At 32.6% G+C, this 22719-nt stretch overlaps 3 protein-coding genes across 3 annotated transcripts; 1 reads left to right on the forward strand and 2 right to left on the reverse strand.

Annotated features, from left to right (window-relative positions):
- Nucleotides 1-644: 644 nt before the first annotated feature.
- K441DRAFT_731496 (uncharacterized protein) lies at nucleotides 645-835 on the reverse strand (the record flags this gene model as incomplete). The annotated part of the gene is made up of 1 exon (XM_067654231.1): nucleotides 645-835. A coding segment is annotated over one exon (171 nt), but the record flags the coding sequence as incomplete, so codon positions are not given.
- An 8396-nt stretch (nucleotides 836-9231) lies between these two features.
- Nucleotides 9232-9390, forward strand: K441DRAFT_577916 (uncharacterized protein; the record flags this gene model as incomplete). The annotated part of the gene is made up of 1 exon (XM_067644269.1): nucleotides 9232-9390. A coding segment is annotated over one exon (159 nt), but the record flags the coding sequence as incomplete, so codon positions are not given.
- A 1193-nt stretch (nucleotides 9391-10583) lies between these two features.
- Nucleotides 10584-10760, reverse strand: K441DRAFT_577773 (uncharacterized protein; the record flags this gene model as incomplete). The annotated part of the gene is made up of 1 exon (XM_067644260.1): nucleotides 10584-10760. A coding segment is annotated over one exon (177 nt), but the record flags the coding sequence as incomplete, so codon positions are not given.
- Nucleotides 10761-22719: the final 11959 nt, after the last annotated feature.

Here is a 22719-nt window from a genome sequence, read left to right on the forward strand (position 1 = left end):
CTATGTATTTTCTTTTATGTTCTATAGTTCTATTAAAGCAATTACGGAGACTATATATAAGTGGCTTTATTTTTTAAGTACCGCTAGTATATAATTACAGCACCTGTTGTACTAACCGCGTACCTACGCGTTCGGTACGCCAGGTACGCGTTTACGCGTTTAGTGCACTAACCACTCGCTTACGCGTTTGGTGCACTTATAAAGCACTAACTAATTAGGGGGGGAACGCATCAGTATATAGACCACGTAGTCTGCTTTAATATAATTGACAGTTACTATCTAAATAAGCATATAATACTATATGTATTTTGTGCCCGTGGATACGACTTACTTATGCTATTAAGTTAGTACGAATACTTTCCTTTAACCTAAAGGCTGCCTTTTATTTATTGCCTTCCTTAATCCTAATCTAATGGTACGCCCATCTTAGATCTATTTTTGTAAAGATTTGCGCATTACCTATTATATCTTAGATTTCGCTAATTAAGGGTAAAGAATACCTATCCTTTCTGTTACGGGACTTATACGCTCTTACGTCTTTGCGCGTTTTGACGTTCTTAACCCGTGCTTATGTTTGTCCTAAGACACCTACGTATATTCCCCTACAACCCCTATTTATACCTGTACCTAACCTGTTCTGTTTCTGCATTTAAATGTCTTTATATTAACTACGCATAGTTACGCGTACGTAGCCTTCTTCAATTACTACCCTGTTTAGTACATTGTATTCTAGCTTATGCCTACTTCTATAACACTTTCTAGTAATGCTGTTTAACTGCCTATAGTTAATATATAGCCTTGGTTTGCTATTCTTCTTTAGTATAAATAGTAGTAGATAACCCGTTAATAACTGTAATAGTTTAATATATCCCTTTTATAAGTTTTCTTAAATAAACTCTTTTAATGCTCTACCTTCTTCTTTAGTAAGCTTATAGATTAGAAAAAACCTTAAACTTATTTCTAGTTCTAATTCTATCTTATAGTCCTATACTATATACTCTAATAGCTTTTTACTTTTTAGTAACTATAGTTTCTTACCATACTTATAGTATCTCTTTAGTATATAACTTAGTCCTTTTTCTATTTTTTTATAAGTTATTTCTACTTAGTACTATACCATCTTAGCTTATTATTATATTTTGCGGCGTTAAGTATCTCTAATATTAACCTAACCTATAATCTAATTAATCTTTAGATTATATTCCTATAACTAAAGCATTCCTAGTACTGCCTTATTATTTCCTAATAGTAATGTATTAAAAGACATCTTAATTTATCTCCCTTTAATAGTTAACTAAATAGGTCCTGTTTTGAGATTAATAATACCTCCTCTATAGGCTATTAGATCTCCTAAAATTATCACTAATAGGTAAGGATACTCCTTTTTCCTATATGGTAACCCCATTCTTTTAACTGCTACTAGTAAAATATGGTTCCTTATTACTCCACTATCTATTAATGCCTTAAACTGCTAATTTTACTATTTAACTTATAAATTTAGGTATTGTCCTTAAATTCCTTTAAGGGTTTAAGGCTCTATTACTAGTTCCCTCTAGTTTTATAGGCCTCTACTTTTTCTAACTATTAGCTGCTTAATCCTGTTTATACTTAGTCCTCTTTTAGCTAATACTTAGTTCGCTTTTTATTTTTAATATACTATAGACATATATTCTCTAGGTATTCCTACTACTATTATCTATTTAGGTATTCTTCCGTAAGGAATCTTCCTAGCTAAAGTATTAAGTCCCCTTAGCTTTGCACTTCTACTAGGTGCCAACTATATATATATTTAGCGTTTCTATAATTTGCCTTGTCTGGTGCCTAATATATCCTTATTATATACTTTTAGTTCTTATCTTTTAGTGCTTTATATATATTATCTATATTATCTATATACGTAATCTATGCCAATATATAGTGTACTTAGTGTTTTAGGTTAACTCTTAGCTTGTCTTTATCCTTAAGTTTAAACCTTTCTCGTATTAATCTAAGCGTTATAACTTCGTTTATAGGTACTAAGATTTGCCTTTTACTTCTCTAGTCCTTTAATTACTCCTTTAGATCTTTAGACGTTATAATTAAGGCTTTAATATAACTTATAGCCTTTTCTACAATTGGATAGTCTTAGACAACTTTTTTGTTTAGCTATATATAAAAATCTTTCTACTCGTTATTATGTCGTTATCTATACTACTTTTAGTATAACCCTTTAAGTATATACGGCTTATCCGTAAGGAAGTATCTTCTTATTACTATATTGTAACAGCCCTTTATATATTATTCCTTAAACCTAATTAAAATCCCTAAATCCTCTTCTTGTTCTAGTTTAGTAAGCTACTTAGCTCTTAGTATACCTATTCTAGGCCTATTAATAATTCTTTATACGGGTACTTTGTCCTTTATACGACCTAGTATGCTAGATCTCTTATCTAGTTTCTAATTTTGCTATAAGGTAATTCTTACCCTAAATTCCTTTATGGTTTCTTTCTTTTCGCGTCTTATAAGTGGATCTTTAAAGTCTTCTTGCTTCTTAATCTTATTAATAGTCCGTATTCGTGTCTTAAAGTCTTAGTCCTATAGGGTTTTTAATCCTAAGCTTGCTTTTATTTTAAGCTTAGCTCCTACCTTAGTCTACCTAGGCTTAGGTATTCTTATTTTGTCTTAAGAGTCTTAAATCTTACTTATCTTGTCTTAAGAGTCTTATGCCTATAGGAAACTCTATCCCAAGCTTATTTATATATCTTTAAACTAAGCTACTACCCTACTCTATCGGTTTCTATCTATTATAGGTCCTTAATTCTACCTTATCTTATCTTAAAAATATTAGTTATCTCTTATCTCCTCTTAAGAATCTTAAGCCTTTGGCCTTTTACCTTTATTAAGTGCCGAAGTGGTTTACTATCCTACTTCTCTTATATCTTGTAAAGCAATAGACACCATATCTAGTGGTATAAGGGTTATTTTGGCCCTTACTCGGCTGTATCGCCTAGGAGCTCTAAGGGGTAGCCAAGGCCTAGCCGAAGGCTAGGCTTGGCACCTCCTTATAAGCTCCTCGGGCTTGCAGCCCTTTCCCTCCTCATCGGTTCGTCTCCGTACAAGGCTATTGCCTACTCTTTACTATATCGTCCTCTTCCATCGACTCCCTATATAACTTATGCTTGGCTTGCCTACTCCCTACCGTATACCCTGGCAATACTACCTTATACGTGGGGTCTTAATCCCTACTAATGTTCCCTATTCTATAGTGGAATTATTCTTTACTTTTTTATAATATCTCTAAGGTCTATATACTCCTAGTAAGCTACTTTTATCGCCTTATCGTTACTAGATGTTTCGCCTATATCGAATTTATTGTCCTTAATATCCGATCTACGAACTAGTTTATTAGTTCCTCTATACTCTAAGGTTTTTAGCTCCTATGGCTAATAGCTTACGCTATACTTAGTGTCTTTATAAATTTAGTATGCGTTATTTAATAGAACGCGAAACTTCTAATTAAATATTCTTTTGTTTTTTATAGTATACTATTATCCCTTTATATATATATGTCTTTTGCTAGTCTAGTTCCCTTTATTATATAGTAACTCTAACTATCTTTATAATCCCTTGCGAAGTAACCTTGTTTTCTATAATTTATATAAGCTTTATCTTTAAACTATTAACTTTGCTATAGAGTCCGCCTAAATATCTTCTGCTACTAAGATCCCTAGTTTAGCCTTTACTCCTTAGTCCTATAATTACTAGATCCTTAACCTTTAGGTTTTTATAGTTTTTTACTCCATCTCTTATAGGCTTCTTTAGTACTACTTAGGTCTATTAGCTCTGCGCTATACCATATTTTTTAACTTAGCTTTAGTTATTACGTACTCTACGCCTTATATAACTGTGGAACTCTATCCTAGCCTCTCTTAGCCTATTCCCTTTGGTAAATCCAATTATTAATCTTAATTGCTTAATCTATTAAATCCTATAGGGTGTCTATATCTTCTATTAAGATAATTACGTCCTAGACTTTAGCCTTAAGTCCTTATTTATACTATACTATAAGCGCCTTATTATTCCACTTAACTTATATAGCTAACGTCTGGAACTGCTTGGTATACTTAATTACTAAGGTTTATTGTATAATGTCTTGGAGTTTTCTTTCCGCTATAGTTACTGCATTTAGGTCTCTAAATATTTATATAAATTGCTCCGTAAACCCTCCCTAGCTTAAGAATATAAACCACACCTCTTAATTAGTAGTTATTATTCCGTTTGCCTATATTTCCATAAGGTAAAACTTAAACTACTTAAGTGCTTTTCCTAATAGGAATAGTCCTGCATAGGCTATTTAATCTATAGGTATTAACAGCTTTGCTCCTTCTTATATAACCTTAAAGTACATTTACGTAAGAAATCCTTTAAGCTTTAATTTTTCTCCTAAGTACCTTTTAATCGATAGTAACTTAATCTTTACTACTCCTATTCTATTAACCCTTTCTTCTGGCGCCGCATTGTTTATTATTAACTAGTTAACTATCTCTTATAGTTATCCGACCGTTATAGGTTGCTATAAATTAGTATCTACTATACTGGTATCACCTCCTAACCTTAAAGTAGTTGCCGCCGTTAATAGCGTTATAGTGGCTACTTTTAGTGGCATATTATTTAACTTTCTATATTTGATACTCTAACTAGGTAGTAATTATATAACGGAACCTTATAGCAAGTACTATAATATGCTCGTTAATAGGTTAGGTGTATAGGTAATGCAAATTAAAGTTAACAACGTAATAATAACTAGTGGAGTAGTTGCCTAATAGATTAACTCTAATTATATTCTAAGAATTACTATAAGGAAGGAACTATCTAGGTAGGGACTGTAGTCCTTTAAATACACAACTGTACTCCTAAGAAATCCTTCTTATACGTGATATATATGTGCTCTGCTTAGTCTATTATAGATTATATAGATTACGTTATATAACCTTAGTTACTATTCTTTATTACATGGTTCTATCGGCTCTATCCTAAACCGTACTTATATTAACCAACTAGTTTCGTCTAACTCTTCCCTAAGTAGTCGTAACATCGTACTTAAAGCGTCTGTAATACTAATTAATTTATTATAAACTGGTAGCTAGAATTTATAGGTTAAAAGGAGTACGCGTAGAAGTATATTTAATAGGAATTAATTAATTTAATATAGCTAGCTATTAGGGAAGAGCTAAAAGAGTAATAGGGGCAATAAAAAAGGTAGCGGCAGTAGTAGCGGCATTATTCTTTAAACTAATTAGTAGAGAGAGAAGGGGATAAAGGGTTAGTAGATATATATAAAGTAATAAGATAATTAATTAGGCGAGCATTTTAGATATATTGGTTAAATATAATAAATAGATCTGCGTTAGAATATATTAATAAATATAAGGTTAGGGAACGTTTAAATAAGTAACTATTTTACGTAAAGTATAAGGTATAAATAATCTGCAAGTATAGTAACTACTAGGTTAAAATTCTTTAATATTTATAGAGAACGTATATAAAGGCTAAAAGGCTATAGTATATACTAACTCCGCGATAAAAAGGATACTTATTTTTTATTTAATTGCTTACTAGCAGAGATAAAGAGGAGGGTAGATTAAACATTTACGCCAAAAGGCAAAAGATTAAAAACGCTTATTTAGCGTTTTAAATAGCTATATTTAATTATAAGCTAAAAGCAAATAAGTATAAAAGCGGCATTATTAGCAGACTAATAGTAATTAGTTTAGACGCAAATAAGGGTAAATAAGTTAAGGCTTAAAACTTTATACTAGTTTTATTAGCAATTATAATAGTAATATATATATTAGTTGCCTACTAGATATATAGTACGGTAAAAAGAGATATATAGCCTATAGAAATAGAGCTTAAAAGTATATAAGAGTAATATAAAGGCGCCGTCTACGTTTAAGCTAGTAAAAAAGATAGTCTACTAATTTATAATATTAATAATATATAGTAGAGTACCTACTTTTATAGATTGGGTTTTATATATAAGGAAAGAAGGGTAGTATAGAACGGTAATAAAATCTTAATTAAGAAGTAGAGCTTTATGCTAGTAGATTTATAGTTAATAGTTAAGGGACTATATAAAGCAGTCCGATTATAGCCACTATAGGAATTACTCTTATTAGAGGTTAATAAGTAAGGTATAGTCTAAGAGGGGACTATATAACTACTAGATTTAAAGTTAAAAAAGCTATATAATAACTATATAGAGATAATAAAAGGCTAGAACTTCCTAAAAGATGTATATAACCTATTTAAAGAAAATAATAAAAGATAGCTGTTTAAATGGGTATTAGTAAAGGAGAAGCTAAAGAAGAAATTTATATATAAAGAATAGAGTAATATAAAGGGCAGTAGAGGCATTCTATAGAAAGATTAAGGCGTATTTAATTATATATAGGCGGTACGGAGATTTAAGGAGGGATTATTTATTTTAGTCTATAACTAGGGGTATACTAGCATAAGGGACGAAAATTATAAGTATTTAGTATAAAAACGGCGTAAATAGTAAAGGTATTAAAGGGGTTTATATTAACGGAGGACTAATTTTTATTTATAATGTTATACTATAAAGAATATAGCGCAAGTAAGAAGGTTAAGATTATTTACTACTTTTATTATTTTTATTATTATTATTACTTCTACTATTATTACTACTTCTACTACCTTTATTACTTATATTACCCTATTACTATTCTTACTACCCTTATTACTATTTCTATTATTACTTCTACTTTTATTATCTTTAATATTATCTAATTTACCTCTATTACTACTACTATACCTATTATTACTACTCTTATTTTTATTATATTTACTACCTTTACTACTTAATTTATCTATATTACTATTACTATTAAAATTACCTTTATAGCTACTTAATCTACTACTTTTATTTTTACCCCTATTACCTCTACTATTACCTTTAATCTTTTATTTTTACTATTTTTACTATTACCCCTACTATTACTTTTACTTTTATTACTACTAGAATCTTGTTATTGGGGAAGACGCAGCCGGATTTAGAGGTTCCTCCCCCCCGTTTTAGGAGGCAGTTTCTCCTCGCTTAAACCTATATCTATTACCGCTTTTATAATATACTAAGCATGCTAAGGACGGCAGGGTCTCCCTCACTTACCTACTAAACCTAGAATTGCGCGTGTAGCCCTATAACGCACCTCTCGAAGCTCCCTAAATAGCCCTTAGCGGCTAACGTTATTTAAGAAGCTATAGACGTCCGCCACCTACCTTTATCCTTATCCTCCGCCAAAAGCACTACCCTTATACGACAAAACCTCCCTTCTGCACTACGCTCCTTCAACCCTTTTCCTATAGTAGCTACGTATGCATTTTCCCCTATTATTATATCGTTTACTTCTAATACTCGATTTCTAGGTTTCTACCTATGGGGTTTTTTTTGCCTTATCCCGCTCTTAAGAACGCCAATCTCCCATAGAGCCTTTTTTAGCGTTCCCATTAACAGCAGTCGCTCTTAAGCTAGCTTCTGCGTATAGGCAACTAGCAGCTACTAAAGCACTAAAATACTACGCGTTTAACCACTATACCTTTTTAAAGTAAGAAATAGCGAAATATAGATCTAGCCTCTAGCTTAGACTCTAAACCAGGCAAGCCGTCTTATTCTAAGCCAGCTTTAGACTTAGATTTGAGCTCTAACTCTAGAGCTAGGGAAGACGCCAATTCTAAGGGGGAATATTTACGGTAGAGGATTGCGTATTATAAGGACTAAGGAAGGGCAAAGTTAAAATAGAAGCCCTAGTCTACTTCTCTTATTAAGCATAAGTTCCGGAATTAAGAAAAGTTCATTTATATTTAAACCAAAATTTACCTTATAATACTAATAATTTATACTTAGGTTCTGCCTAAAAGTTAAGTCTAACCTAACCGAGGCCCTTTATTAGTGCGCGGCTAACACGTTTAAAATATACCTCAAATAGCGCATAAAGAATTCTTAAATTAAGAAGGAAAGTATAACCTAGGCGTACTAGAGACAAATACTATGCAAATTTATAGATATAGCAGGCTATAGTATAAACAATAGCGCAGAACTTGATATATAAGATATAGGTAATCTTCGATTTTTTTAAAAAAAATCCTAGCTAATTTATTACAGTAGATCCTAACCTACTTAACGCCAATATACAAGCTAGACACGTTAGAGAAAGAAAAAGATGCTATATATATATAGGACTTATATATAATTATTAATGCCTATTAAATAATAGACGCGAAGCCTTACTATAGTCGTTTTTAAGTACAGATAGGAGTAATCCTCCTCCTCTTTAGTGCCACGGCAATAAGACCCTAAGCTCTTATTAAAAGTTTAAGCGCGAGAGGCTCTAATAAAGCGCTTTTATATAAACATATTACAATCCTAAAAGTTCGCGATGCGAAAAACTTTAATTAAACCATAACTGTCGCCCTCGTAAGTCTTATATATATTAAGAATTCTAGAGGCACAGGCAGATAGTATATAGCGACGTTAATTAAAGACGGCGCAAATGGTGCTAATAGACCTATAGTAAGAGGTTCATTTTCCGTCTTAAAAGCATTCTAGCTTTTTATATCCTATCCTATCTTATAAGCCTTACTATTACGGATAATATATTTTAACGCTATTACACTTTACCGGAAGAGATTTTTAGACTTAAAATCCTAGCAAAAAAAGAGAGTTTTAAAGTAAAGTTTAAAAAGGAGATAGAAAAACGACCTATCTTTTAAGATATTACGATAATGGCTAGTTATAGGGGAGTGTCGGACACTAAAGCATTCCCTTACCAGAAATGCCGCAATTACTACGTATAGTTAGGCCAAGTGGCTAGGTTTAAAAAATCGCTTAAACTTTACTAGCTATAATAAGCGTCTAGAAGGAAATTAAATAGTAAGTACCTAATTTAATATAAGTGTATATATTAACTAAGTTTTCTAGGCGCCCTTACTCTAGAAGAGCGAAATTAGATAATAGGTCATTACGGTAATACCTACTAACAGTTTTATTTACCTAATTTAATTAAGCGCGATTTCTAGTCAATCTACTTTAGGACTCCATTGCAGGACGACCTTATCCAACATACTGCACGGATAGGGATCTTAAGGGATAAGCGGGCCCCTATAGGTCTAACTAACAAGTAGAAGCTTAAATTCCAGCTAGAACTTAATTAACACCCTAATATTTTATAGCTTTGCGAGAAACGAGAGCGATATAAGCAAAAGATCAGGAGCCGGGGATATCACCCTATTAATACCGCGAAGGAAATAAAACTATATAACCATTACAATAAAGCTAGACGTAAACTTTATAGTATTATAAACGCCCTATACAAACAAAAAGAGGACTAGGTTATTCTCAATTTTTATAACGCCATTAACGATCACGATATTAAAAGATGGCTTAGTGGTAGCGTTGGGACGGAAATTCCCACCCATTTAGCTGTATAGTATGAATTTCGCGAATATACTGCTATTGCTAAATTACTATCTTAGCCGCTAAATAAGCTTAAAGAAGGACACGCTATAAAACTCTATATAAAGTTTATCCGCAATCTCGTTAAGTATTATAATTAATAAAAGAGTTGGCAGAATAGGATCCTAAGCAAAGCTATTAGATTTTAACTTAGGTCTAAAGTAGACTAAAGTATAATAGGCGTAAAAAGAGGTATAAGTGACGCCAATACTAGTACCTATTAATAGGTAAAGCGGCAGAAAGAATAGATTAGCTTAGACTCGCCTTTTTAAGAAAACCTAAATAAGACGCGGAGCGCGGACCTAATTAAGGAAGAGGGTGTTAAGATAATATAGCTACCGTATCCTATAACGTTTACTAATCTTATTTACCTTATCTGCATCAGCAATAACCAACTCTTAATACTAAAGCAGACCCGCCCATTTATAAAGAAGGATACACTATAGAAGTATCTTAATAATCACGTTATAGAAGGAGTATTTAGGCAGGGGTTCCACTATAAGCATCCTTATTGCTTAGAGTGGATTAAAGGACTTAAGCATTTTAAAAATCACGCAGCCCTTATGCATAGCGTATAGCATCCAATTAAGAGGCATCGCTAGGTAAGTCGCCTTACCTATATGAGAATCCTATAGAAAGGTATATAACTAGTAAATTCAGAACTATACGTTCCTTATATATGGGACCTTTTCTTAGTTATTACGCGCTTATCTTATTATTCTTTACCACTTTTTATTTTATTTTAGTCTATTATTATCCAATCCTATTCTAGTATTTAGTAGAATAGATACAATAACTGGGATTTTGTAATTCGTTTAGGGGGGTAAGGGGTAAGGGTAAGGGTAAAGGTGAGGGTGAGGTAAAGGATAAGATGAAGGGTAGGGTAAGGGGTAAGGTAAGGGGAGGCTAATAGGAGATAGATAATACAGTTACTATATAATATCTAACGGACCGACTATGGATAAGATATACATTCGAATTTCTTAGATCAACCTAAACGGAGAAAGGAAGAGAAGTATTATATAATGACTTCCTACCTAAGCCGATCTCCTAAGCTATATATCTTTACTTATGTATAATACTTATACCTTTTGCAACAAAGTATATAAGGGTAATTAGGGTCGGATAGATAACTACTATCCTTAATATAATATATAAACTCGGCTCTATAACCAATATTATAACAGGTCCTGGTCGTGCAGAGGGTATTAAAACAGTTATTAATGTTTTCGCTTTTACGCTTAGCCGCGGCATACCTCGCCTTAGTAGATTAAAGCAGTAATTCTGTTTATTATAGCTGAGATTAGATAGCTTAAAGTTTTAGTATAAAATTTTCCTCTATATCCTTAGATGCGGTAATCGCTATCCGTATAATGCCAATAGCGAAATTGCCTATAACGTCCAGCTCTATAAAGTCCTTAAGTTTAATAAGCTCTTTAATGTACTTGGCCGCTGTTAAGGTAATTATATTATATAATACTAAGTCACCTATTAGGCTAAAGACATCCTTAACAATATTAGGAAACCCGTCTGCGGACTAGCTAGTTTTTAGAATATATTAGATTTTTATATTTACAAGCTCTTTTAGCTATAGTATATTATAGTAATCGGTAATTATATTAATATAAACGTGATGAAGTGTAATATAGGCTGTCGTTAGCCGTATTATTATATCTTTATTATCGCCACTACTATTGTCTAGTTTATATAGCAATAAGGTATTGGCGTCGTCAATATTAGATCCTTACTCCTCCTTGCCATTCTTATAGTCCCTCTTGTATATAAATTAGATTATCCTCTTAACGGTGCCGGAATTGAACTCGTTAATATTTATAATATTAGTCGCCGCCTCCTACCCGTTAGTTAGTTAGTTAGGGTTAATTCTACTAGATGTTTAGTTAGCTTTTACCTAAAAGCCTCTATTATAGGCAGCTATAAGTACAGGAGATTAGGTATATATAATCGCTTTATAGACTTTAAACTCCAGCCCCTAGTATATAAGTTTTAAGTCGCTATATTTCTCGCTATCTATAAGCTGCGCTAAGCCGAATAGAACACTCTTAGATGGCATATTTCTCTAGTTTTAATTACGTCTCGAGTAATGTTTAAGGGAGTGATTTGGTGTTAAATAGGATGATTAAGAATAAGAACTCTGCTTTATTAAACGTGGCTCTAGAGCCTCTATATATATATTAAGAAGTCATTATTAGCTTCGTCTAATCTGCGACGGATTTAGCTAGTTAGTTAGAGCTTTAAATATTAGTCGCTTAACTAAGGACTAGTATAACTTCTAAAGTTCCAAGAAGGGTAAGTGGTGGGGTATACGGCCGCAGCGCCTAGAAGCAGTTAGTAGTTATATAATAGAGGCTTAGTTAGAGGACGTGTTCTTATAGCTTAGGTTAAGGCTTTATACTCCTCTAAGCCACATTAAGGAAAGTTAAATAGTATTATATTCCTGCGTACCGGCCCACTAATTATACTATTTTACTTTTTTCTTAACCATATGCTAATATAACCCGCACGATTACCCAGCTTGTAAGATTAGCCATGCTTATATAGTTTATAAAAATTAAGCATTGGGTTTTAAAAGACTACTTTTATATAGCCTTTCTATCTTTATTACGAAAGAAGTATATTTATACTAGGTATTTTAGTAAGGCCGGGAGAAGAGGGCATAGAGAGGGGGTTTAATTTTAGTGGGGGTTGTAAGTATGGGCGAATGTAAAGGTATAAGGCGCGAAGGGCTTTAGGCTTAGTTATAGAATGATAGCAAATCGCTAGATTATTATATAAGCCGCATAAAATCTTATATTCTTTAAACGAAATTAAGCAATTTAAGTAATGTAGTTCCTCTATATAAACTTAACTATTCCCTATACGGAAGTACTAAAGCTATCGCAAGTATTAGGGTAGTAAAGTACGCCAATCTAGCTAAAAAGGGAGGCGTGGTAGCCCAGTTGGTATTATTAAGTTCCTTTACCTCTTTATCTAATTATTTTAAAGCTTCCTTTTTACCTTCTATAAACTATATATTGCTAGAAAAGCAATTAGACCTTATTAATGTTCTATTGTAATTAATTTCCGGTATAACTAATTTGCTACTACGGTAATATGGCACGACCGAAGTTATTTAAATAATTATATTATATATCGGACCTATAGCCTAGCGAATATTGGGTTAAGTATACAGAATGCCGATAATCTTATAAATCTTTAAGATATTAGGGACCTGCTACTTATAATATAGGTAATTACTTACTTTTACTTTACGTAAATCACCTTCTTCCTATCCTATAAAGGTAATAACTCGTTTTTTATCCTCCTTAGAAATCTCTTCTCCTAACTTTGGAACCTAATAGGCTGACTTTTAGCTTCTATTAGACGTATCTATCACGACAATAGGTACCTAAGAGTAGCGATTAGATTACTAAAGATATAGAAGGGGCGGGTTACATACTACTTGCCTTAGTAGGTAAGTTGTCGCCGGTCTTTAGAGGTTGTTAAAGGCCTTTAGAGGTCTATAGAGGTCTTAGAGGCCTATTTATATATTAATTAGTAAAACCCTAGCAGAGGCAGTGCATACGTATTAATAAGGTTAAATTACGTAGCAGTTCTTACTAGAGCAATAAGGAAGTATATAGATTTAAGTTAGGCTATAAATGGCATAGAATGCATAAAGGCAGGCCTAAATATGACTTACTAAACGGCATAAATACGAGAAGACGCCTATTCTAGCCTTACTATAGGTAGTAAAAGATTAGTAAAGGGTAAGACTAAGTATGCTTGCAGAATATAGGAGGCTAACCTATTATAAGTAAAGAAGCCTAGCTCGGCCGGCTATAAGTATAATTGCGTAGCATAGGGGGAGGTGTAAATTGGTACGCTATAATTATACGTGGAAATGCGAAAACGTTATATAATAGCCTTCGCTATACTATTTATAGAAGGAATAGTTGCTAGCGGAGAGATATATTCTTCTTTAAATTAATCCCCAAAGCCTTAATCCCGGCAACTATATCCTCCCTATATACGTCCTTATATACATCCCTATCTTTATCCCGGTTCTCTTCTATACTATACCTTATATTGCAATTTCTATCATCCTATATTTTACGCTCTATTTATTATAGGATTTCTTTTCCACTATTTATCTTCTTAACTGCACCCAAAAATGTAAGAACTTTATAATAATTCCCTTAGTAAATAAATTCCCTAAAGAAGGTTTTCTAACCGTAGTATTAGTAATGGGCTAAAGTATAGCGGATAGCTAGTAGCACTAATAAGGTGGGGGTATAGTAGACTTTAATTCTGAAAATATAGGGAGTAAGAAGAAAGTGAAATGGGAGAAATTGATGCTATTTAAAATAAGAATTGATAATCTAGTAGCTAAATAGTAGGTTTTCCTAGATATATAATATATACTATAGATATTCTATATAGTTAAGCCCCATCTTAAAGCCTAGAGTACGTAAACCCTCCTTTATATTACTCTTTTCTAAGTCGCTAGGAGACCCCTCTAGTAACTTTAACTATTTAACCTTTAATTTTACCACGTTTACATTTTTTATAATTTACTCCCCGCCTTATATTAGCCCTACTACTTCTAATAGAGTATATAACTACCTTTTAATCCTACCAATATGAAAATATATTAGGACTTAAGCGTACTTGGGTTTAATAGGTAGATTATAGCGGAAACTAATCCATTTTAAAACCTATAAAGCTTAAGATTTATTAGAAATTACCTAGATTTATAACCTACTTTAATAAATTTAAACTATTCTTTTCCCTAAGCGTTAGAAAAGACTCCGGCTATTTTATTATAGCCAGTTTTAGACGTTTTAAAGAGTATATAATACTCTTCTATTCTAGGCATATTTAATAAGGATAGGTATTTTCTCGGTAGTAGTATAATGTAAGAGGTCTAGGTTAGTTAGTGAACGTTTTAGCGGGTAGTAAATTAAGGTGTACTTTATCCTTACTCCTAAGGGCTTAAACAGTCTAACTTAGAAAGAAAAAAGTATTAAATGTAGTACTTATTAGTTCTAAAAGTATAGCTATATAATTATAGATAGGAGCGGGGGTAGCGATTAATAAAGATTGTTAAGAGGTTATGGTGCGTGCCATATGCCATTTATAGGCCTTATTACAGCTAGGTAAGAAGTCTAGGCCGCTAGATATATTAAAGGGCAAAAAGGGCACTATAAATACATCTACGCGGGATAAGATACCGAGCGTTTAATGTATATAGCGGCCCACATAGCGGCTATTATGCATATTAATCTTATTTCAGCAGTGTATTTAAGGCATTAAAAATATTACCACTAAATCCTTACTAATAAAAATGGTAAAGCCTAAGTATTACTAGTGACGCTTACTTAAGCGTTAGGGTGTTAAATATTTAAGGCTCGTTTGAAATGCTAAGCATTTTAATATCCGTACGCGTTGGCGAATTAGTATACCTAGCGCGCGAAATATAAATAGGCCGATAAGCCTACCTCTCTAAACTGCCCCACTACTTAGATAATTTTACTTATAGCGAGCTTATAAAATTGGATATAGTAATATAAAAAATAAGTGAGTATAAAACTCTAATAAAGGATTATCGGAATAGGATATATATAGTATCTGTAATTGATAAGTTGTATATAGACCGTATATAATCTAGCCTAGAGGAGACGATATAGAAGATCTAGAAGACTACGCCAACTAAAACTGTATCTATTATCGCCTTAATGGATACTACGGAAAGTAATAAAGCGTGTAAGCTTGCGAAAATAGTATATTTAACGTAGTTTACTTTGGTATAGTAACTCTAGCGGCTAACGTAAATAAGGAATTTAAGTTAAAGATACTAGAAATACTACTAAAGTTAGGAGTTAAAGTAGTTGATATAAACTCTTTATATATAGGCTTAATAGTCTATTTTACGGGATGACGCATTTTAATGCAATATTTAAACGATTTAGTGGTGTGTATATTAGCTTTTAGCCCTTATTAGGACTTCTAGGTCCTACTTAGTTATATTATCCCGTATTTAGAGAGCGGGTGGGGCTATTACTAGGCTAGTTTATAATGGGTAGAATAGAACGGGAGTGGAGGTGGCATTGATGCAATGATTATAATGCCGATTATTAGCTAAGCTTAAACTGCTGGTTCTGCTTAATAAGGGATGTTATTAAACTACTATTATACCGTATTAAAAACCTAAAACCGGGGTATATAATAATATAAGAGTTTTAGAAGAAATTTACTAATACTTATAAGCAGAACTTATAGCAACCGCACTATTAAGGGACTTATTATATACCTATTGCGCGGAGCTATAGCTTATCTATTCGCTGTTACTAATCGCTAATAGCGTATTACCACTAATTTAGTCTCTATACACCTATTGCGCCTTATTATAGCCTATTTATTCGCTATTACCAATTCCTAGTAGCGTATTACTATTGATTTGGTCTCCGTATATCTATTGCGCCTTATTATAGCTTATCTATTCGCTGTTTCTAATTACTAGTAGCGTATTACTGTTAATTTGGTCTCCGTATACCTATTACGCCTTATTATAGCTTATCTATTTGCTATTACTACTAATGTCTATAGAATTAGAGCCGCTAGGGTTTCTATTTAAACACGCTATACTATTTATATTTAGGTATCTTTATGTAAGGTTGCCGCGGGTATTAAAAGGGGTGGGGAAATCCTGTAATAAGCGTTCTTAACTAAGGCGTAGTATAAGGGATTTGCCCGCCGGCTTAGAGGCTTAAGGATATTATTTAATAAATCGTAAAGAAGATGTTCTATAGCCTATAATAAATTAGAGATACTACTATTTAGAAGTATAACTACTCTTATATATTTATATGCTATTTATTAAGGCCGTTATTAGTAGCTAAGGAGGGTGCGATATTATTAGATCTGCGCGTTAGTAATTATGCGCTAATATAGGATCCCTAAGTTTAGTAATTTCTATATAGGGGCGTTTATAAGGGGAGGAAATTCGCTTTTCTGGGCTTGGCTAGGGTGGGTTAGTAGTGCTAAGATGTGTTAGTTTAAGAGAAAGCATCTAACTAGAATAAAGCTCTTAATACTGTCCCATCTAAACTAAATATTTTTACGCAATTTTGAATATTATAAAATAAGACCGGTGCCGTAAAGCTATAAGAAAATCATTAATATTAGGTAAATTTAATCTCCGGTAGGCGTTATAGGTAAAGGCTAAGAGAACTAATAGCCCTGCCCCTTTAAGCCTTTATATAATATAAAGCTTAATTCTATATTTAATAGCTAAAGCCGCTTTAGTAATGTTATAATATTCTATACTTCTTATAAATAATATAAGATAGCTAACTCCCTTTATAGAAGCGGCTCGACTTTTAACTAAACTTTTAATCCTTAACGCACCTATAAACTTTAATTACTATTTCTTAAAAGAATCCGCAAGCGTCTATTGGCTAAGAAGTTTTCGAAAAATAGTGTTATTTAATAAATTGCTGTTGGTAGTAATAAGATCCTTAATAAGGGGATGTTCGTTTAACCACTTTGGTTTACTAATAATGGCCTTTAGATCTTTCCCTATAGATATATTAACAAATATCTTAATCTTAGAGAGGTTTGCTAATAATGTGTTAAGCAGGTTTATATATCTAGGTAAAAGGGGAGGTAGAGAAGCAACCTTATTTCCTAAAGAAGGCTAGACACTCCCTAGAGAAGGCTAGATAACATTATCCTTATTTCCTAAAAAAGGCTAGACATTCTTACTCTTTAGAGAAGGCTTAACAACATCCTTATTCCTTAGAGAAGGCTAGACACCCCCTAGAGAAGACTAGACGGTATTACCCTTATTCCCTAAAAAAGGCTAGATATCCTTACTCCCTAAAAAAGGCTAGATAATATCCTGATTCCCTAAAAAAGGCTAGATATTCTTACTCCCTAGAGGAGTATAGAGCGAATTATAGTGGCCGTGTTTATTCTTTAAGAGAGGTGGTAAATATTAAAAGGTGTTAATAGGAAGCTTTTGGAGCCTTTAAATAGTATATATAATATTAGGGAGATAAGGTTAAAGCTGCTTATTAGAAGTATTATGGATAAGATTTAGGGCTACTATAATGCTAAAGTCTATAATGGTGGGTTATAAGTTATATAATTTATATTAAGATAAAAGAGTAGTTAAGTATAGTTCCCCTCCACTCTTGATTCCCTAGTAGGTCGCTAGCGCCCCTAAAACTTAGAAGAGCCTTGCGCCAATTATATCGCTTTAATTAAGTATCGCGCACTCGATTAAAGTGATGTAATTGGCGCAAGGCCCTTATTGGAGCTGCGCTAATATAGTGGCGATTATTAACCTCGCTTTTGCTTATAATGCGCAGTTAAAAATTAGACCTCTTTTTTAGCTAAAATAGGAGGTAATATAAGTCGTAAACTTAATTGGGTGTGTAATATAAAATATTTAGTAATATAGCTTGTTCCGTCGCAGAAGGCTATAAGCCTTAATACTATTAGAGGATTTCTTTTCTAACTAACGCGTAGGATATATAATTCGTAATAATTTCTTCCTTAAGAAGCTAAAGAGTAAGACGCCTTAATAGATCTAAGGATGTTATCTAAAGGAAAGGACGCGGAAATACCTAATATATAGAGCTGATTTCTGCCCCGTTATACTAGGGATATATAATTACCTTTATCGCCCGCTCTGCTGGTTGCCTTAATGCGTCTTTTATATTTTTTATTTGTTACTACCCTGCTTTACTATTTTTACTACTCCTTTTAAACTATTCCTTAGCTTGTCCTATTTCCGCTAACTATTTATAGCCGCTCTTTACTCTTTAATATGGATACTTATTTAACTATTGGCTTGCTTATTAAAGCCGCAACTCGCTAAATTACGCTAACTATTAGTTTCTTAAAGTGTTATATTTAGCTGCCTCTTATATTAATTATTAGTACTTTAATAGCCGCTTATAGTTGGGATTAAGATTCTAGATATGGTGTATTAATTACTAAGCTTTATTAATAAGCAAATACCCTATAATCTGTTAAGGTGGATTTAGAAAAGGCGTCTTCTATTACTAGGATTAGTTAGCCTATAGAGAGCTTATAAAGTGAGGAAATGATACCTTTTAAGTTAGACAATTCTAAGCGTTTTGGCACTAGTCTATCGTCTAATTAAATTACTGTGGGCCTAAGTAACTAGTAAAGGGCATTTAGGGGTTTGGTAGATCTTATATATATAATACCGACAAGTCCCCTAAATACTTAATAATATAATATTAAGTGAAATTCTTAGTACTTGCCTAGATAAGACTCTAACAGATAAGACTCCGACTTATAAAAGGACTGCGGATATACTCTCTTATAAAATAATTTATTCGTTCCCTAAGCCTCTATAGGATTTCCTTAGTATTCTTTATAGAAGAACTAGAGAGCGAAAAGTATAGGATATTATCTATATATCTGCTTTCTCTAAGTTAATATATAATCGCTCTAACGCATTATAAGTCTAAGTATATTTAATATCTCCTATATAGTATCTATTCTAATTAAATTGCAGACTATAATCTAGGCGATTCTCTAAGACTTGCAGGACTATATTAAAGAGAAAGGTGTATATAATGCTCTATTATAAAAGCTATGTCTACTCGTTAATATTACGGACCTTTAATGGTAGTTTTGTGTATCTAGCTTAAAGTTGAGATTTCGGTATATAATTAAAATTAATCCTTTAGTCTTTAAATAAATCCGCTTGTACTATAATGTGAATTTACGTGCATACGTCTAAAATTCTTAAAATTGCAGCGCTTGTGTATTAAGGGGGGTTTATATTAGTAGCGTTATTGCATTTATTAGCCGCCTAGTGCTCTATTAAATGGGTATATTCTGCTAAATGTTCTCCTAATTGCTGCTAACGCTTCTACTATACCTCTTGCAGTTTAATATAAGATGCACTTTAATTAATTACTCTGGCAATGCGATCTATTACTATTATTTTTAATAATAATGAAATTTATTGGTCTAGATAATAAGGTTTACTTTACGGATATTCCTAATAAGTTGAGAGCGACCAGTCCAGTGTCTAGCGAGGGTTTTACTAATAATAGTTAATCTAGAGCTACTAGCGCCGATCACCCGCTTAATGTTAATTAACTTAGCTCTCTAAAAACTACCTAAAATGTTAGTTTATACCATTAGCCTTTCCCTAGTAAGACTCTATTAATACTTTATAAAGTGTAAATTAACTAGCCCTTATATAAACGATAAGCCCTTAGTATTTATATACGAGTCTTAGTTAGTTAAGGAACAATTTAAGTTAATAAATATAACCTTTAAGGATGGTAATAGTTAGGGTAGTATTTCGTCTAAGCTTAATAGATTAATATTAGGTTATAAGCAGAAATATTATAGCCTTTTTCTTAATGCTAGAGTAAGTAGTAAATGGATAAATGAAGAGAAAGCTATTTAATACTTTTTAAGGCAGGATAGGTTTCTGTTTATAAATATTGCTAAATAGGTGCCGTATTCGCTAGCTTAAATTTCAGAGATGTACCTAATCCTATATGTTTTATACCTTATCCTACTAAGGCTATCTATTACTTATATTTGCTAGGTTAAGTAATACGTAGGATCTTTTATAACCCTATAACCTAGATATAGAGTTTTAGCGTATATCGCCGGTTAGTTTCTTTTCTTAGATGTAATTTTTAATAGCTTTGCTAATATTTTTAAAGATTGTTATTGCAAATAAAGCCTTGTAGAAGCCCTAGTCTTAAAATTAAACACCCTATAAAGATTAAATCCTTATAGAGCTAGGTTATTAGGTATTACTTATAGTTTTATTATAGGATAATATTATAAAAGCCCTATTGGGAAGAACACCGGGTATATATTAGCACTATTATAGCTATATCCTTCGCGCTAAAGAGCCGGTATAGATAGTTAAGGAAGTAAATCTCCTTATAGAATTGCGTAATAAGAAATTTCTATTATAGGAAGTTATTGAGGGATATTTTCTAAATAGGCACCATTGATTAATTAAGGAATTCTATAAAAATAGCGAGTTAGGTAGTTGGGCGTAGCGTCCTCTAAATGTGCAGCTAGGATCTTAACGGATTTAGCGGCTGTGGCTTTGGTTTTATAAGCTAGGAGGTTATAAAAGCTAGGGACTTATAGGAGCTAGGGGATCCTATAAGCTAGGTGATTATATAAGTAGAGTGGTTTAACCTAGCGCCCTCTAATTAATGCCTAGCGTGTAAATAGGGTATTAATAGGTTTAATAACTTCGCGGCTTTAATTGTGCGAGCTAGGTAATCCTGCGAGCTAGATACTTATAAAAGCTAGGCAATCCTATAAGCTAGGTAATTATATAAGTATAGTGCTCCTGCGAGCTAGGCGATTGTATAAGCTAGGTAATTATGCGAACTAGGTAATTATGCGAACTAGGTAATTATGCGAGTTAGGCGATTGTGTGAACTAGGTAATTATGCGAGCTAGGCGATTATGCGAGCTAGGCAATTATACAAGCTAGGCGATTATGCGAACTAGGTAATTATGTAAGCTAGGCGATTATATAAGTAGAGTGATTGTGTAAGTAGAGTAATTGTGTAAGCAGGGTAATCTAACTTAGCGCCCTCTATTAACGCCTAGTATATAAATAGGAAGTAAATATTAGGAAAATACCAGAACTATATAAAAAAGAAATATATAAGTCCTAGATTTAGAAATATTAAAGAAGTTCCTATATAAAGACCCCTTATATATACTTAGAGAAGTTCCTATATAAATAGCCCTATAAGCGTAGCTATAAATTTAAGCCCTCTTACGTAACCTAACTATCCCTCCTTACTACACCGGAATAGATAAATAACCGCTATATACTATAAGCAGAGAAATGATTTAAATAAAAAGAAAATACTAAAAAAAAATATGTTTATATCCTTAAGATATAAATCTATAAGTACTGTAGTCTTAAATACAACTAATAGTTACTAAGGTAGCATGCGTCCTAGGTCTATAAGAAATTTAAAAAATCCTAAGTCGTTAGTATAGATTTTCCTTCTATTATTGCTTTTAAGGTAGTGAATAAATTTATCTAAGTAAAAGTATAGATTATTGCGAATGCTTTATAGCTCGCTATAAGTTAAGCGGGTAGAGACTTTAGTAGGAATAGTAAAATATTGTTTTGTTTCGCAATAGGCTAAATAAAAAGTAGCTAAAGTTTTAACCCTTTTACTAGCTTTTATTAGAAATCTTCTTTATATTTATATCCTATATTTATAGATTTAAGACTATAAAGCTAAGGCTACTGTATCTAACCGTCGCCTATATGGCCTCATCACTTAATATCTCTTTATTACTGTCTGCCCCTATTTCTTAATCTTTAGTATTAAAACCATTTTTTTCGTTATATAATGTCTCTGCGTCCTATTTTTAATCCTTATTACTAAAGTCACTTTCCTAACTAGCTAACGCCTCTATATTGCCGTTATCTTTAAAGTTGGTTTCTCTATCTATAAACGCCTACTTACTAGCTAATAATTTAGGGACGCTGTGCTTATAGGTACTTAGGGTTACGGATACTACTTAAGGAGAAATTGTAGTTAATATTGTTGGGATATAGAATAAGCCTGCAGACCTCTAAGTACCAGCTACTTAGCGCTTTAAGTAAAAGATCTCCCCTAACGTAAGGTAGATTAATAGGAGTTAATTACCGCCTATATAAGGCGGAGCGCTTATAAAGGGCTTAGCTAGAATAGCAATTAAACTACCCTAGAGGCACTAATAGCTCCTTTACTATAAATAGGGGGTTAATATACAAGATTAACTAGCTAGGATAAGTCTATTACTTAGGCGGTATCTTGCCCCGGGAAGGACGGGCGTTAGAAGTAGATTATATAATACTATTCCTGCTAAGGGAGGCATTATTAGGGGTTATTATTAACTGCCGATTCTAGTTTATAACTTTATATAAACGCTTCTAAACCCTACTAAGGCATATAGCGTCCGTTGGGGATCGTTAGCCATTTAAGTTTAGCAGTAGCTTAGCTAATAGCTACCCCTAATAATGCCTTACTTATAGATTACTCTAGGTACCTATAGTCTTGGGCGCAGACGATACGTAAGCTAAGAGTAATTATAGCTACTAAATATTGTACTATAGACACTATATAAAGTAAAAAGGGGCGGCTAGTATGCTCCGCCTTTCCCTT

Source organism: Cenococcum geophilum (assembly GCF_001692895.1).
Source record: "Cenococcum geophilum 1.58 unplaced genomic scaffold K441scaffold_44, whole genome shotgun sequence".
NCBI lineage: Eukaryota > Fungi > Ascomycota > Dothideomycetes > Gloniales > Gloniaceae > Cenococcum > Cenococcum geophilum.